Source organism: Haliotis rufescens, unplaced genomic scaffold (assembly GCF_023055435.1).
Source record: "Haliotis rufescens isolate VD_foot unplaced genomic scaffold, xgHalRufe1.0.p SCAF_7, whole genome shotgun sequence".
Classification (NCBI taxonomy): Eukaryota; Metazoa; Mollusca; class Gastropoda; order Lepetellida; family Haliotidae; genus Haliotis; species Haliotis rufescens.
The window spans coordinates 42,950,658-42,968,564 of NW_025964361.1; the positions used below are offsets into that span (position 1 = coordinate 42,950,658).

A 17,907-nucleotide genomic window follows, 5' to 3' on the forward strand; every position below is an offset into this window, starting at 1 on the left:
TCAACAGTTTTGCTTGTTTGTTTGTTTGGGTTTTTTTAACGCCTCACTAAGCAATATTCCAGCCATATGACGGCAGTCTGTAAATAATCAAGTCTGGACCAGAAAATCCAGAGATTGACATCATGAGGATCGATCAACAAATTGGGATGCATGAACCAAGTCAGCGAGCCTGACCAAACGATCCCGTTAGTCGTCTTTTATGGCAAGCATAGTCGCCTTTAACGGCAAGCATGGGTTGCTGCAGACCTATTCTACCCTGGATCTTCATGGGGTCAGAGTCAACAGTTTACATGGCTATAAATGATCGTTTCATAGATCAATATTGTGAAAATATGCCACATCAACATTATCGTATCAAGATATTAAAGTGTCTAAAGCTTATGTGTGCCTATGATGCCCATGAATGAATGGGTTGGGACTTTATGATGCTTTAACAGTACCTCAGCTCTGTCATGATATATCAGCTCAATGTTGGAAGGAAGCCAAATCACTGAGTGATACAATGGTGCTGACTGAACCAAGATCATAATAAGGAACGAGGGAGTGAGTTTGGTTTAACGCCATTTTAAGCAATATTCCATCTATATATAATGGCAGGGGTAACCAGAAATAAGTTTACAGATTGTACCCATGTGGGGAATGATCCGAATCGAAACTGGGCCTTCAGCATGACGAGCGAACGCTTTAACCCCTAGGCTACCCCATCACCTCTCAAAATAGGGATATCTGGGAATGAAACCAACACAACTTCTCGCAGGTAAATGAAGCAGCTCTGCACAGCATTTGGCAAAATTACAAATTTTAGATAAAAGATCAACAAGAGTGAGGTGGGTTTAGTGTCACTTTGAATAGTGATTCAATCACAAAGAAAACAACCAGGTTGAGACGGCACTCCTACAGAGGATACAAAGGTTTGAAATTCTTCAAATGGAGTTACTTTTCATGGTCTGTCTTGATATTGATGATGGCCTCGAGGTTCTCGGACTTCTTTTGAAGTGAGTCTATCCTCTCCTTGGCGATCGGGAGCTCCTCCAGCTGGAACACAGAGTGAGTGAGGGGTTTAGGTTTAATGCCATTGTGATCAGTACTTGTACTTTCTCTCTCCAATCTGCGTACCCTTCCATCCCTGAGCAAGCACCTGCTCCCCTCCCACCCATGTCCCTTGTGTCCCTGAGCAAGCACCTGCTCCCCTCCAACCCATGTACCCTTCCATCCCTGAGCAAGCACCTGCTCCCCTCCCACCCATGTCCCTTGTGTCCCTGAGCAAGCACCTGCTCCCCTCCATCCCTGAGAAAGCCCCTGCTCCCCTCCCACCCATGTACCCTTCCATCCCTGAGCAAGCACCTGCTCCCCTCCCACCCATGTACCTTCCATCCCTGAGCAAGCACCTGCTCCCCTCCCACCCATGTACCCTTCCATCCCTGAGCAAGCACCTGCTCCCCTCCCACCCATGTACCCTTCCATCCCTGAGCAAGCACCTGCTCCCCTCCCACCCATGTCCCTTGTGTCCCTGAGCAAGCACCTGCTCCCCTCCAACCCATGTACCCTTCCATCCCTGAGCAAGCACCTGCTCCCCTCCCACCCATGTCCCTTGTGTCCCTGAGCAAGCACCTGCTCCCCTCCAACCCATGTACCCTTCCATCCCTGAGCAAGCACCATCTCCCCACCCACCCATGTACCCTTCAATCCACTCCACTAACATTTAGTCGATGAAATCTTATATTACACAATATTCTTCTCGCCTCTAAAATTAAACAAATGATTTTCCTGCTGATTTCATGTGGAAGAGAGCTAGCTAGAGCTGGCTAGATTTGCTTTTGTATACATATCTAGATGTTCTACAGTCATGGTGCAGGACTACCTTCCATCCCTGAGAAAGCCCCTGCTCCCCTCCCACCCATGTACCCTTCCATCCCTGAGCAAGCACCTGCTCCCCTCCCACCCATGTACCTTCCATCCCTGAGAAAGCCCCTGCTCCCCTCCCACCCATGTACCCTTCCATCCCTGAGCAAGCACCTGCTCCCCTCCCACCCATGTACCTTCCATCCCTGAGCAAGCACCTGCTCCCCTCCCAACCATGTACCCTTCCATCCCTGAGCAAGCACCTGCTCCCCTCCCACCCATGTACCCTTCCATCCCTGAGCAAGCACCTGCTCCCCTCCCACCAATGTACCCTTCCATCCCTGAGAAAGCCTCTGGTCCCCTCCCACCCATGTCACTAGTCCCTGAGCAAGCACCTGTTCCACTCCAAACCCTGTCATATTATGTGAAGCCCAGGTCCCTGTTCATCCCACCCTACCTGTTTCTCCAGCTCCATGTTCTGTTTGCGGAGCTTCTGGACCTCTTGGTTTCGCATCTCAATCACCAGCTTTAGACTCTCGATCTCTGCTGGCAGGTTGCGGAATGGCTGTAGGGCAAGCTAGTAACAAATACGAAACACAAGCTTACTACACTGTAAGTACTTTATTAAAAAAAAAAAAGCACTTGGAAAATTGTGATCAAAAGTAGAAAGTGAGTAATAACTGGGCACCCATTCTGACCCAGAATCCCAATAGCGAAACCAGCATGGGTACTGGAGACCTATTTTGACCCAGAATCACCACAGGGAGACAAGGATGGGGAACTGAGGATCTATTCTGACCAAGAATCCCCACGGGAGGACAAGCATGGGGAACTGGGGATCTATTCTGACCCAGAATCCCCATGGGAAGACAAGCATGGGGAACTGGGGATCTATTCTGACCCAGAATCCCCACGGGAAGACAAGCATGGGGAAGGTTTGGTTTGTTCACAACATGATGATGGGGCAGGTTGTACCTGGAGTTTGACATCCGAGTCTCGGAGCAGGGCCTCCTCACTTATCTTGGCTCTCAGTCGGAAGTCCTCACACTCACCCCTCAGAGTCTCAACCTTCTCCTGGAACAAGGAGGATCATCAGGGTAAAATGTCATCAGTAGGCACTAATTTAAGTTACATAACATAACTAAATGGATAAATAGTCTTAATATTCATGAACAAAAACAACTTGAAAATTTTACTTATCATTTCACGCTTTTTTATGTCTAGGTTTACCAACTATCAAGAAGGGAAAAAACATTTAAAACAAATGTGAGTTTAACACCACTTTGAACAGTAGTCAAGGGTGTATGTGTGTTGGGGGTTGGTTAACACATTATACCCATATGGGGAATCAAACCCAGGTCTCCAGCTTGACAAGCAGATGCATTAACCAGGAAGCCACCACAACATATCCTCAAAACTTTTTGTTTGTTTGTTTGTTTGTTTGTTGTTGAACGCCGCACTCAGCAAAATCCCAGTTATATGACTGCGGTCCGGACCAGACAATCCAGTGATTGACATCATGAGCCTCGACCCACACAATTGGGATATGATAACATGCATCATCCAAGTCAGCGAGCCTGACCATTCAATCCTGTTAGTCGCCTCTTACGAAACTCTTACAATTCATTCATAATATCTTATATGAGTTTATTTAACAGTCATCCAAAATTTTCATATTTGAGCAGCTTATGCAACCTTTGACATTGTTTGATGCATGTTGAATTTGGACATGATCAAGTGAGTGAGTATGGTTTTACGCCGCTTTTAGCAATATTCCAGCAATATCACGGCGGGGGTCACCAGAAATGGGCTTCACACATTGTTCCCATGTCGGGAATCGAACCCGAGTCTTCGGCGTGACGAGCGAACACTTTAACCACTAGGCTACCCGACCGCCCTGACATGATCAAGAAAGACAGAGGAAATTGAATGAGTGACTGAACTAGGTACTAGACACCTGCATTATTTCAGCGACTTATCATTGACCAAATCTGATGGTGAAGTAGTGAACACTTCACCAAACAAACCAGTGGTGGATAGTGTGAGCAATGTTTACATGACCAAGTCACATGACGTAACAATGGCGCAGTTGAGCATGAGAACAGTTGACAATATGTCTCCCTGGCATTTATCATCCAACCACATCCAAAAGTCAGTGACAGCACTTTACTCCATTTTGTTTAATGACAAGTGCAAAGTCAGGTTAAGTGAGGAAGGAAAAATACTGTCTTAAATACAAAAAGGGTTCCAATGGCATTTCTGAATTATTAAGATGATTTAGTGGGTTTGTTCTTTTACGCCGCACTCAGCAATATTCCAGCTATATGACAGCGGTCTGCAAATGATCCAGTGATTGACATCATGAACATTGATCCACGCAATGGGGATACTATGACATGTATCAACCAAGTCAGCGAGCCTGACCACCCAATCCTGTTAGTCGCCTTTTATGACAAGCATAGTCGCCTTTTACAGCAAGCATGGGTTGCTGGAGACCTATTCTACCACAGATCTTTTATTAAGATGAAGTCTGTAGATGTTAGTTCACCATTAGCCTATGGTATAAAAGCAGGTCTATGATGTTATAAATATATTACATAATGATAAATACATGAGTGAGTAAGTTAGGTCTTATGTCACTTTGAATAGCATCTTTTTTGTATCAGCTTATATTACTAGTTCACCACAAGAATACAGGTGTTATGCTGACAGACCAAGGATCATAATCAAGGCTAATCTTGGATTCAAACCCATGACCAGCAGACCTGACATGGCACCTTAGATGACAAGTGTCCCCTTATGTGATCTATGAGTCAGCATATGGCATAAGCTTCAGTTAGTTTGTTGTTTATAGCTGATCTCAGCAGTATTCCAGCTGTATGACAGCGGCATGTTAAGAGATTGATATTGTGAGCAACGATCCATGGCTTTAGGGTACGATGACATGTAATCAACCAAGTCACCGAGCCTGAACGCCTGATCCATTTGATTGCCTCTAATGACCAATAGGGTTATTGAAAAAGCATCAGCATATATGGTAACCGTATAAATGTTACAGTCAATGTGTAAAATAACTGAAATTCTTACTTAGGCAATTTACAAAATGCGTAAAAAATATTTCAGTCATTTAACAAATTGATTAAAAATATGTTCATTTATTTTATAATGATAATAAATTCCAGACATTTTGAAGTTGAATTGCATCTCCAAGTGACTGAAAATGATTGGATTAAAAGACAAAAAGAGTCATCAGGAGATGACATATCCCCTGTTCTGGTGCAACTCAGAAATGGAATTTGCCTACTTATACCCCACTTTTGGTTCATTGCAATTGGATACCTTCAGTTCAGTTAAGAAATAATGCTGTTCAGTACTTTCAACATCCCAAATCATCAAAAGGAACCAGTTCACCACAAGACTGATCTGTATAGCAAGTTTCATCTTGAAATATTTAACAGTTTTGGAGTTCTGCTCCAGAAAGAAACACTACCCTCATTTTCAGTCCAACTTATATAATTGCCTCTATGTGACAAGGGTATTTAAAATCTTGTGATGTTTCACAGCATCTGGTACATAATGAGCTATAAATCAGGTGTACATCTCCCCTGAAGTCTGTGTGTTTACACATTGATATATCTCATAATATCAGTCCATTAAAGTGTCAGAAGATTTACATAGCACCAGTTGTTCCATGCAAGTACACACTCATACTACTTGCAACCATTAGGGACTTCCAGTAAAAGGAAAAATTAAGGGACACAGAGTTCCTCTAGTTGCCGGACTGCTTCCTAGGTCCAAATAAAAGTACTATGCTCTAAAATAAACCCACAGTAAGTTATAATAAAAACACAAAGTATTGAGCGTAAGTTAAACACGTGTGTTGCTTTTCGAAGCCAGAGAAATGAGGACAAGATCTCGTTTTCTCTCGCAAGATTACATTAAAGGGCTTATACTTCCGGAAGTTAGAGAAACATTGTATTTACCGGTAGACCTAGTTCAGTTTATGAAATAAAACTAGGGACTTCCAGATTTGCTAACTGGGATATTTATAGTAAGCACCGTAGCATCTCCAACACATAGACACAGCCACTAATCTGTTAATTTAGAGGTACATGGTGTTTTCTCCCCATTCTAGTTATGAAACAAACTACTTGTCTGATATTATCTGCAGACTAGATAGATATGACCGGTGGGGTCTATCCCGGTAATGGGGATGAGAGTTGTCTTCATTGCCGCCAGATGTTGGCAAATCAGCAAAGATATTTTGTATCTCGTACAAGTAACCTTGACTGTTGATAGCTGTACAAGTAACCTTGACTTAATAGCTATATGTATACCGAAGTTAATCATGGAACATATATAAAGTTTTCAAACAAGGGACTCACTGAAAAAGGTTATCATTTATTCAGGGCAGAGAACTCTGTTGTATCTATTATTTCATGTTTAAGTATGTTGAACAATGAGATTTTAAAGGAGAGAGAAAAAGAAATTTTGGTATGCTTTAAGGAAATATTCCATCCAACATGAGGCAAGATGGTAGTCTAGATAGTATGCCTGCTTGTACCAGTTTTATGTTTGTCCTTGTTTGAGCCTCCAAATGCCGAGCTCTGCTTCTAACTGCCTAGTTTGTTTATACTAGTGTGGTGAAATATACTGAACAAACAAAGTTACGGATCATGAATATTTTTGGGGATATTTTATAAAATTGCTCAGTCTTCACTACAACAAAATATCAACCAAAATATTCATGATCCCTAACTTTTTTTATTCAGTGTAGGATATTACTATTAGAGTACTGTCTATGTTTGTTAGTACGCTGTATATTGTTTTATCCATATACTTAAAATCACCATACTTTATTCTGAAAATAAAAGCATTAATTGACAAGTTTCATAAAATGTCCTGATGCATCACAACACTAAAGACTAGAGGAGCGATACGTTATTTATCACATACCAAATTTGTCACACACTAAAGTACATGAGATATAACAGTAATAAAACAATGGTTAAAGTAAGCGCTTATCACACAAGTACTGTATTCCTTGAGACAAACTTCAGGTGTGGCCACTTTATAATCAGCAGGCTTACAGATAAGATATTTTCGTCATTAATTTGCAGTAAAGCATGAGAATGTGTCCAAGAGATAATAGTTTATTCTTACAAGTGGGCAAACTTCCAGGAACAGATGCCAAGAATTCCAGTCATATATGTCACGTTTATGAGTGAGTGAGTGAATCTAGTTTAAAGCAATCTCAGCAATATTTCAGCAGATTCTGAGTTGCTGGGTTTTTTTTGGTGTTTGATAGCTGTGACTTGCTTCGAACTGTATATTTATTACAATATCTGGTATTATGACTGAAACCATGAGTGGAACAGTGAGTTTTATTGTGATACACAGATGCTGTTGTTGTTTCCTATACACCATGATTAAGAATGTTTATCTGGACTATATGATATCAAAATGATTGCTAAAAGAATGATCCCATATCCATCAGAATGAGAGAAAAAAGTTCTTACCCCAAGTGTCATCTTGATGCTCTCAAAGCGGTGTGTGATATCTTCAAGCTTGTCCCTGTGTTGCTTGTGCAACTCTGAAACGACAAAAGATATATTCTTAGTCAATAATATGACACATATATTATTGTTATCCCTTTAATGCTGAGTGCCAGCCAGGGTAACAACAAGTACCATCTTTTAACGTCTTTTGGTATGAAATGGAGGGGGATCGAACGACCTACTGAAGCAGCCATGCAAGAGATTTAAGATGGGACTCAACTTCAGTGCTTCTTTTCTGAGATCAGACACCTTGTCCAACTCACCAAAGAAGCTGGGTTACCTGAAAAGATGCTGCTGACAATCTGTAGTCCTGTTACACCCTCATTTTGGGGTGTACAGCAAGGCATCCCCTATGTAAGAACATTTCCATGTACGTTGAGATATATCACCCTGCTATGGAATATATCACACTATGCTGAGTCATTTCACCCTGTATTGGGACAAAACAACCTACTTTGTAATATATCACCATGTGTTGGGCTATATCACCCTATGTTGGGAAAATATAATATCAGTCTGTGTGGGCATTTATCACCCTGTGTTAGGATATACCACCCTGTGTGGGCATTTATCACCCTGTGTTAGGATATACCACCCTGTGTTGGCATATATCACCCTCTGTATGGATATACCACCCTGTGTATAGATGGATATACCACCCTGTGTTGGGATATATCACCCTGAGTTGGGATATACCACCCTGTGTTGGGATATATCACCCTGTGTGTGGATATACCGCCATGTGTTGGGTTATACCATCATGTGTATGGATATACCACCCTGTGTTGGGATATATCACTCTGTGTTGGGATATATCACTCTGTGTTGGGATATATCACCTTGTGTTGGCATATACCACCATGTGTTGGCATATACAACCCTGCGTTGGGATATACCACCCCGTGTTGGGATATACCACGCTGTGTTGGGATATATGACCCTATGTTGGGATATATCATCTCATGTTGGGATATTTCATCTTGTGTTGGGATATATCACCCTTTGTTGGGATATACCACCCAGTGTTTAGATATATCATCCCATGTTTGGCTATGATCACCCTTTGTTGGGATATATCATTCCATGTCTGGCTAAATCATCCTACACAGGGCCCCCACATTTCCCAGTTTATGCACTTGAATCAGTACCAGTGTATATTCAGCCGCCACATCATCCTGACATTTCCGATGATATCCTACCTATCAACCAGATGTCTATCTTCACAGGGATATAAACACACAGCAAATGTCAGCTATCTGCTTGTTATACAACACCCCACCTGGGCGATACCAGGAACATGGCACCTAATTGGTCTCTAGCTAGTGATGGAAGGTTTACTTGTATAATCAACTGGAAAGTTCATGTATGATAAGATTGATATGTTCATGGTGTAACGACCAAAGCTGTTAATAGTCTAAATTTAATACCGAGTTTTCAAATTCCACTATTTTTACCATTATCATCCTCCAAACCAAGGATCTGGAATTTACTGAATCAATTTTGAAGTGAAAATTGCAATACTGCTGCTTTAAATTGAATTACAAAACTTAAGAATAAAGACAAAATCCTGCTAGTGGCTATTCAGCTGTCGTGCACACCTAATGTATTAATTGCAGCAAGGAAGCAGATGACTCCAAGAGTGAGTGAGTTAGTTGATTTTATCCTGTTTTGAACAGAATTTCAGTTGATCACATGCACTGCAGCTTGAAGCAGAAACAGAGACTGAATTGATGCAAGTCTTTGAGACTTAAACTTATGGTTTGGTTTTACAATGATTATTACAATCAATACAGGTCAAAGGTCCAAAGATCATAGACGTTCACCACTTTGGTGACAGCCAACTGGTCACTGACAAACCAAGGATCATAATCAGGTCAAATCAGGGCAACTAACTAACCATCAGTGGGTCCTGGTGTGGCTAAGGGGCACAACTCTGCACAGCACACTGCAGCTTCTTAGGCCAGTGAGCCATCCTTCACCAACTCAAAGTCAAAATGGTGAGGTTGTCCAATGAGTAACAAAATAGTGCTGACAAGATTATTATCGAGATGAATTTGGGATTTGAACCCAGAACTGAGACTTTGTGAGACAAAATTCTACACAGCTAATCTTGTTGCCAACAACTGGGCCACCCATGACTTAGTCGATGACATTTTTAATGGAACAGAGCGATCATGACTACAATGTGGGAGTGAATGAGTATGGTTTCACGCCATTTTCAGCAACATTCTAGGAATATTAAGGCGGGGGACACCAGAAATGGGCTGCACACATTGTACCCATGTGGGGAATTGACCATGAGTATAGGGTGTGATGAGTGAACGCCTTTACCACTAAGGCTTCCAACCGACCCTCTAACTTCTAAACAAGAAGATCAAGGTGAGGTGAAGTGAAATGGGATTTAAAAACGCTTGAAGATTATCGCACATATATAGCGACGTGCATGTGCATGTGCATGTGTTCAGCTGCTTGTATTAGTCCTGACTAATGCCAATTTTAAAGTGCTTGCCCACAGAGATACCATGCCGCAGTTTAACATGAATACCCCACTCAGACACAGTATACAGACTCAGAGCCGACCAGTCCTTGTTTTAGCCCCCTAATGCCAAGAGCCAGACAGGGTAACAACAAGTGCCATCTTATAACGTCTTTGGGTATGATGCGTCTGGGGATTGAACCCCGAACCTTCCGCTCTCAAGGCAGACTCACTACCACTTTGACCACGGAGGCGGTCACCAAGAGAAAGACATAAACAGGAATTAATGTACAATTTCAATACACATCCTAGGACACTGGGTTAACTAGGACACAACATATATCCCTACTTAACCAGTAGACCAACTTTCATGCTCTATGAATAAACTTAAACAAGCTTTTCCACCTTATACCTGTGCTCAGCATGGGAGAAAATCTCTTGGGAGGCGATCACTCAGTCTGAATATTGTTTACCTCCGATCAACCTCTATTCATACACAACAGCAAAGCAACCATAGCAAGTAGAATAGGCCCCCATAATTGTGGGTAACACAACACTGACAGAGTGGCCGAGAGGTTTTAAATTAAGGGAGAAGTCATTATATAACTTTGACAGTCGGGACTATTCAATGGGATGTTTACGTCTTGTTTTTATTCATATGAATAGTTGCATTGTTTTACAAAGCTGTGTCACGGATGATAGCGAATGCTTGAAATTCTTAACTTCAAAAAATCTTTGAGAGTAAGGTGCTTGAAGCAGTTATACACATAATACATTTAAGGTTTTTTTTCCCTCACTAAAGAAGGACTTCATAAAATAAAAAAAAAACAATCCAGTGTTTGTTTTCAGGCCAGACTAGCCAGCACACTCAACTGCCAAAACTTACTGTTTGTTCACTCCTCCCACCAGAAGTACAGCCACAAATGTGTCATCAAGCCCTTGATTAGAATATATTGCCAACCTAGTCAGGCAAGCACAACACAAATATGTCTCCAGAATCAAGCACCTCCCAGGATATACACTCACACACAGCAAAATGCCTGTTAGCACGGAACCCCTATATCCTGGGCTGTTTTATTATTGTTTGGAATGTGTTCATAAACAGATGGAATAGAACTCAGTACCAATTAGTAGTACGTGGGACAATTAGTAGTGGATCTCTGGATCGTGATTTTTTACTTCTCGATACAAGTATCGATCACAATCACACACTAAGTAAATCGATTCTTACTAAAATGTAATCTTTAATAAATGTTACATCAAAAACTAATTACAAGTGAAAATGGGAAGTGAAAACATACATATTTTCATCCATTGCGCCATACTTGACACTCCCAACTACAAATCATCAGTGTGCCAGGTATTTGGTCATCCTGTCTATGAAAAAGATGGCTTACGCACCACTGACAACAGCACATGCATGTATCATGATACATATCGGATCGTGAGCAAGGTATTATGATATGCATTGAATCTTACAGTTGGTATATTGTCCAAGCCTTGGTACCAATGATTTGTTAACCTGGAAATTTGTTAATCTGGACATTTCAACTGTGATCTGTACCATCCCAATTATCTGTGCTTTACTGCACATAACCATAAAACAGGTAAAGTTCATTTCAAGACAAGCTATGTGGCAATATTTGGCCATATTAGGTCATATATATATATTGCCTAAATCAGGCCATGGACTACCAGTATTAGGCCACATAGTGCTCATATTATGTCATATAACATAGCTATGTGATAAATCGCATAGAGCAATGAAGAATGAAGCATGGCTTATTTCACAATAAAACATTGTTCTATCATGTCGTTATTTCTGGAGGTTTGAAAATGTGCTCACAACTTGATGACGTCACTTATTGGACGACGTTATTTTTTAGAGGGAAGTGTCTCGTGAGTTGTTCCCCATTGATGTAGCTGGGCTACACAGATGAACACATTGGCCGAACTATCGCATCCAAGTGAGTGAGTGAGTGAGTATGGTTTTACGCCGCCTTTATCAAGCAAAAAAATGTGATACATCATCTAAATGTTTTACTGTCCTTTTATTTGTGGTCATGCAGATGTGACGTTAGTGAGTGAGTGAGTGAGTGAGTATGGTTTTACACTTTTTTTAGCAATATTACAGCAATATCACGGTGGGGGACACCAGAAATGGGCTTCACACATTGTACCCATTTTGGGAATCGAACCTGGGCCTTCAGCATGACAAGCTAACTCTTTAACTACAAGGCTACCCCACCCCCCAGATGTGACATTAACTTTGACGGATCATCATATTTGACTCCAGCTTTTTTACCAAGCCATGTCTTGTAAGCCTTAAACCTGCTACACACGGTTATGATTTACCTGAGATGCTCAGATTAAGAAGGTTCTAGAATATAAACATGTTGTCTCTTGTTCTCCCTGCAAAGTCACACCTGATACAACTTAGATATTCCAAGTCAGCCAGCCCACACAATCACTACAAACCAGGGAGGTCAATGTTGGTTTAACAGAAGCCTAATAATCACATTTTGCAGTCTGCATTGTCAGGAAATAATTGTAACCAAACACACACTGACGTGGCTTGAGTTCAAATTTCAGATAAACTAGCAGGGCTTTAAAGACGTGGTTTATATTTGTGACATTACATAAACCGTTTGTACATCATTAGGTTGGCACAAGAAGTAGCTGTTAATTGACAATTAATTATTAACTGGCTAGTTGCCATGTGTTGTTATTGTTATTGTTATTGTAAAGGAATCTGATAGTTACCATGGATACAGATGAATACTGACAGGAGTCTGATTACAGGAGTCAGGATTACAGAACAGGTTTAAACTATTCATGTATTTGATATCAGACATAGCTCATTTGTCATAGGGTGACATCTGTATAAACTAAGGAATCTTTTTAACCAACATACAGTTGTGTTTGAAATAAAACCTTAGCTTGATTTTCCTCTTTTTCCCTTCACATCCAAATAGGCTACATGTTCAGTTTCATATCAAGTGTGTATTGAGAAAATTTATGATTTTATGAGAAAAATTATGATTTTATAAATTAAAAATATGTGAAGTATATAATCTGTCACAACAGTTTCTGACTTATAATCATTATTATTACTATGGTTTAATTACTAGATGATAATGACCAGTATTGTTATGGGTTACAAAAAGGTAAAATGTAGATAAAAGTCTTAGTCTAAAGCCTATTTTAATTGTGACCGGAGGGGTGTGTGAATTTTTTAATTAGTCCTACTTGTTCAGGTGCCATATTATATGACAATACTTTTAAAAGAATTGTCAACTACCTTTCATAACACGAATGACATCCCGAAAGAAGGGTTTCCCATTGGCTGCAGCCATTCCACCTCTTACAACTGTCTCCCAAACACAAAAATCTCTTGCACTTCCTGCTTTGAATCCCAGAAATCACAGAAGCAGACGTCACAGCACTACTTTCAAGACAATCTGGAACTACTTTTTAAAAGCATCCTCTTCCACTGACCCCGTGACCCACATGCAAGATGTGGCATTCAGAGAGTCAGAAAACACTTTGGTGAATCTTTTCCTGGAAATACGTGTCTTTGAGAATCCTCCTGTTCAAACAATCCTTCTGTTTTTCTTTGATATCAGTGTCTGTTTTTAGAGCTATCTGGTCGTCTGCTCTTTCTTGAATGCATTTTTAACAACTCAGAGGGTGAATCTTCACTGCAGCTGTTTTACTGGCTATCAAGTATACAAGCTTTCAGCGAAAACTTCTTCAAGATGGGATGTAAGTTATCTGGGATACACCACCAAAGCAGCATGTGTTATTCAAGTGATATAACCATGAACTAGTTGACTTCCTCCATCAGATGAGCAGAGCCGTAACTTTTTCAATATCACCATTAAACTGATAATTATCAACTCTATTATTAGTCTTTTCCTTAATCTGGTGTTGATTGAGTCCTGGTGTGATCTTTATCAACTGGTATGATTTTTAAAAAACAATTACTGAATGACTTTGGGGCGATAACATTGAACATGAAATGTCATATGTAAGGGAAAATTGGATTCAAGAAGCCAGATAATAAACAAATACTTTTTTTTTTCTTTAAAGCTGTTCTTTATACAAAAGACTGTGAGAAAGGTTTAATATACCACTTGAATACTAAGAAGAATATGATCAGTTATGTAATATGAAATTCCATGGAAATTCGTTTTCAAATTGTGACTAAAATAAAAGAAACTGTAAGCTGCACTAATCTCAGTTGAACCATGAGAACTGTACTGATTCACAAATATATGATTATCCAGATGTGACTTCGTCCAGCAAGGCCAAGCCGACAGTCCCAAAGCTCTGCACTGCTCCAATATCACACTGTATACAGTCCAAGCCACAGCAAACAAACACACATTCCTCCGCACATCTACTGAATTATATAACTCTACATTACACCAAAAATACCTCTGGATAAACACTTTTTCCAAACAGAATCACCATCTTGCTGTCAAATCCAAACCTCCATATGTCAAACTGTAGTCAATCCAAACAGTCTGCCTTTCCTAAACTCCACACACTGTCATATAAGCAGACACAAGAAGCAGACGTCAATCTTTCCAATTGGAAGGCAGAAGATACAGTTTCCTCTTTGAAGGAAAGCTCAGTCTGCAGAAGATCTTGTTTCACCTGGGAGTACCTTCACTGCCCCCCTGTCAGTGGAACTATTGAGTGATACGAGCTTTATCCACCGCCGTCAATATAGGTCTATATCTCCTGGGCTCAATACGGGTCTATACACACTGCCGCTATTCATGTCTATATCTACTCTACCCTGTTTCTTTGAATTGACTGAACAATCACCTACATTCCTTCACTGTGTATTAAAAGAATTTGATCATGTTAAAAGTAAAGAACATAAGTATACAACACAGAATGGGCTTCGTTGGTGACTCTTTTCATATGGGATTAGGATGGGCTATATCATTGTTGAGTCGGCTGTAATTAAAGTGATTGAATAATTTACACCCTTCAACAAAGGGGCAAGATTGGTATGAGATCTGTCTATCATAGTAATCTCTGGCACTGATGCACTGTACTGATGCACTGTGTGATACAGCTTGAATGAGGTGTTATAAGAGGGTTATGTATACTTTGTGATTTAAGGTGTAATAACAACAATATCTCCGGATGATCAAATATTGATATTGTCACAGGTTAGCAGACGATAATCAGAATGAGACATGCGAAGTCAGCATGTGTATATTTTATTCACGCAGAGAAAATTTGAGGGAGCTCTCTGCAGGTCAGACATATCGATTCTGAACAGTTGCCAACTGAGTAAATTTCAGAGAGATAAATAACAAGCATTTAAGCAATGTGAACAATTAACTTTATGTTTATCAGACAAGAAAACAAGATGTTCACAAACAGACATTTGACCTTTGTTTGTTTAATGTTGTTTAATGCCACACCCAGCAATATACGTGATATATGATGTCCATCTGTAAATAATCGAGTCTGGGAAAGACATTCCAGTGGTTGACATCACGAGCGTCAATCTATGCTATTGGGATACAATGACATGTATCAACCAAGCCAGTGAGTCTAACCACCCGACCCTGTTAGTCGCCCCTTACAACAAGCATGGGTTGCTGAAGACTAATTCTAAGCCAGATTTTCACAGGTCTGACCATTGTAAAAATCTATGAAATGCACATCTAAGCCTTAATTAATATATCGGAAAATGTACTGTGTGTACAGTAAAGGATTTTAAAATATGACTTAATATAATATGAAAATATTCCATACTAATCACAACATATTAATATATTTCATAACAAAAAATATTTCAAAAGAAATTCAGCAGACATGATTTGTTTGTTTGTTTGTTGTTTAACGCCGCACTCGGCAATATTCCAGCTATATGACGGCGATCTGTAAAATAATCAAGTCTGGACCAGACAATCCAGTGATTGACATCATGAGCATCAATCTAAGCAATTGGGATCGATGACATGCATCAACCAAGTCAGCGAGCCTGACCACCCGATCCCCTTAGTCGCCTTTTACGACGAGCATAGTCGCCTTTTACGACAAGTATGGGTTGCTGAAGACCTATTCTACCTCGGGATCTTCACGGGTCTCGGAAGGCATGAGAAACCTGAGATGAAGCCCATGCAGACACAGAGCTATGATCCTCACATACCAAGGGATAGTGTGCTTCACACTGATTGGCCCAAGGGGACCTCATTGGCCATTTTTGAATATTTGTTAAAGTATGATCCTATCTATAAAGAATATGTACAGACATACACAACACAATGAATACAATTTCAAACATGTGATTATTGTTTCCTGGCATGCCTAAGGGACGCAACTCCGCACAGCTAATTCTGGAGCCTGATACACAACTGGGCCACCCAGTATGTAAATAAAACAACTGCAGTACAATAGAACTTCAACAAAGGGCAATATTGACTTACATCTTGTCACAGTCCGAAGTACAGTCATAAAAATAAGTACCCTGCCCAAACACTGGAGAAAGGGTTTTGAGTGGCTGGTGTCATGATCTTGATATCCTATAATTAAAGTGGAGATAACAGCTTGGCACAGAAGTGCTGGGTTATAATAGACATGCTTATAAAGTCAGTCAAGGGAGACAGCTGGCCCAAACATGTCCAGCAGTTGGTAGACAAGTGTCTCTTACTGCCATTATAGTATGAAAAGGGCGGCGGGGTAGCCTAGTGGCTAAAGTGTTGGCTCGCCAAGCTTAAGTCCAGATCCCGTTCCACATAGTGATCTCAGCGCGAGAATGATCGTAACTCTCATACATGGGCTTACAACGATATTGGTAACAATAAGATTGCCTTGTGCAATGGGACCCTGGATTAAGATCACGTGGAATAAAACCCTATGATGATACACGGAAGTGAATGTTGTTGTTTAGAGCCCCATTCAGAAATATTCTCGTCTTACCACAAGCATGGGGTGCAATGGCGGATGTTGCATATTTTAAAAGGGAGTGGGCCAAAAATCAAAATCCTCTCTCAGATACCCGGTAACTTTACTGCCAACAACATATGTGGTTTTCAAAGGGGGAGGGAGGAAGAAAAAGAGGTAGAAAGTATAGGAGATGACATTTAATCAACCAATGACAGCCTGATTCCATATAGTATCCCCATCTTACGGCCAACATACATCAAAGGGGAATTATACATATTCAGGCCAGGAATCTCCACTGCCTAAATGAATTAATAAATAAGGATTCTGTGCTGATTTTGGATGCTAAAATATAACCGGTCCATCAATTTCAAATCACAATAAAATCAACTAGACAACTTGATCACTTTAACTCTCTCAAATCTACAGCTTTACATCGTATAAATCATTTATAAACACTTTTATAAATTCCTTTTGCAGTTCCTTCTGTGAATAACTATGGAAACACACGCATGAGAGTGTGATTCTCCACATCTTATTGAATAAACTAAATCAAAATTCTATCCTGACTTTGTGGGATGATCTGACCGGACCATCAGTTTCAAATCACAAGAGTCAATTAGACAACTGGGTAAAGTTAGCACTCTCAATTCTACAGCTAACATATAGCCCTACATCGAATAATAACTAATAATACTTTTTAAGATTTATTTTCCAAATCCATCACATAACAATGGAAACACACGCATATGGGTAGAAAAACCACAGTAGGGTGTTTCTCCACATCTTTCTGCCAACCCACTTCATGCAGTCCACCAAAACACCCCTGGATCATTATTACAAAAATAATAGATACCAGGAAATACCAGTTTTCTCTTCACAGTTCAGAAATAAAAGGTATTATCAATTTGACGTAGTGATGAATTCATGTGGGATACAGTCTCTTTGAATATCTTTATCCTCAGCTGAGAAACCTGCTCTTTATTACAAAAGAATTGTTTTTTGTCATAATATTTCCTTAACTTGGCCTTAATATGGAATATGTATCAACAAGTTCATCATTATTAAATCTCAGCTGTACCCACTAATAATTTTATACTGTATACATGGATCCAA

At 40.2% G+C, this 17,907-nt stretch overlaps 1 protein-coding gene across 5 annotated transcripts in view; it reads right to left on the minus strand.

The window, feature by feature from the left end:
- The window catches only part of LOC124132670 (microtubule-associated tumor suppressor 1 homolog), a 167,017-nt gene that overhangs the window by 4,186 nt on the left and 144,924 nt on the right, over positions 1-17,907 (minus strand). For all 5 annotated transcript variants that reach the window (XM_046496713.2, XM_048388239.1, XM_048388240.1 and 2 more), the window contains 4 exons: positions 7,362-7,435; positions 2,818-2,916; positions 2,300-2,419; positions 938-1,035 (listed from right to left, as the gene is read on the minus strand). In XM_046496713.2, the coding sequence (XP_046352669.2) occupies positions 938-1,035; positions 2,300-2,419; positions 2,818-2,916; positions 7,362-7,435 (391 nt within the window). The remainder of the gene's footprint in view (positions 1-937; positions 1,036-2,299; positions 2,420-2,817; positions 2,917-7,361; positions 7,436-17,907) is intronic.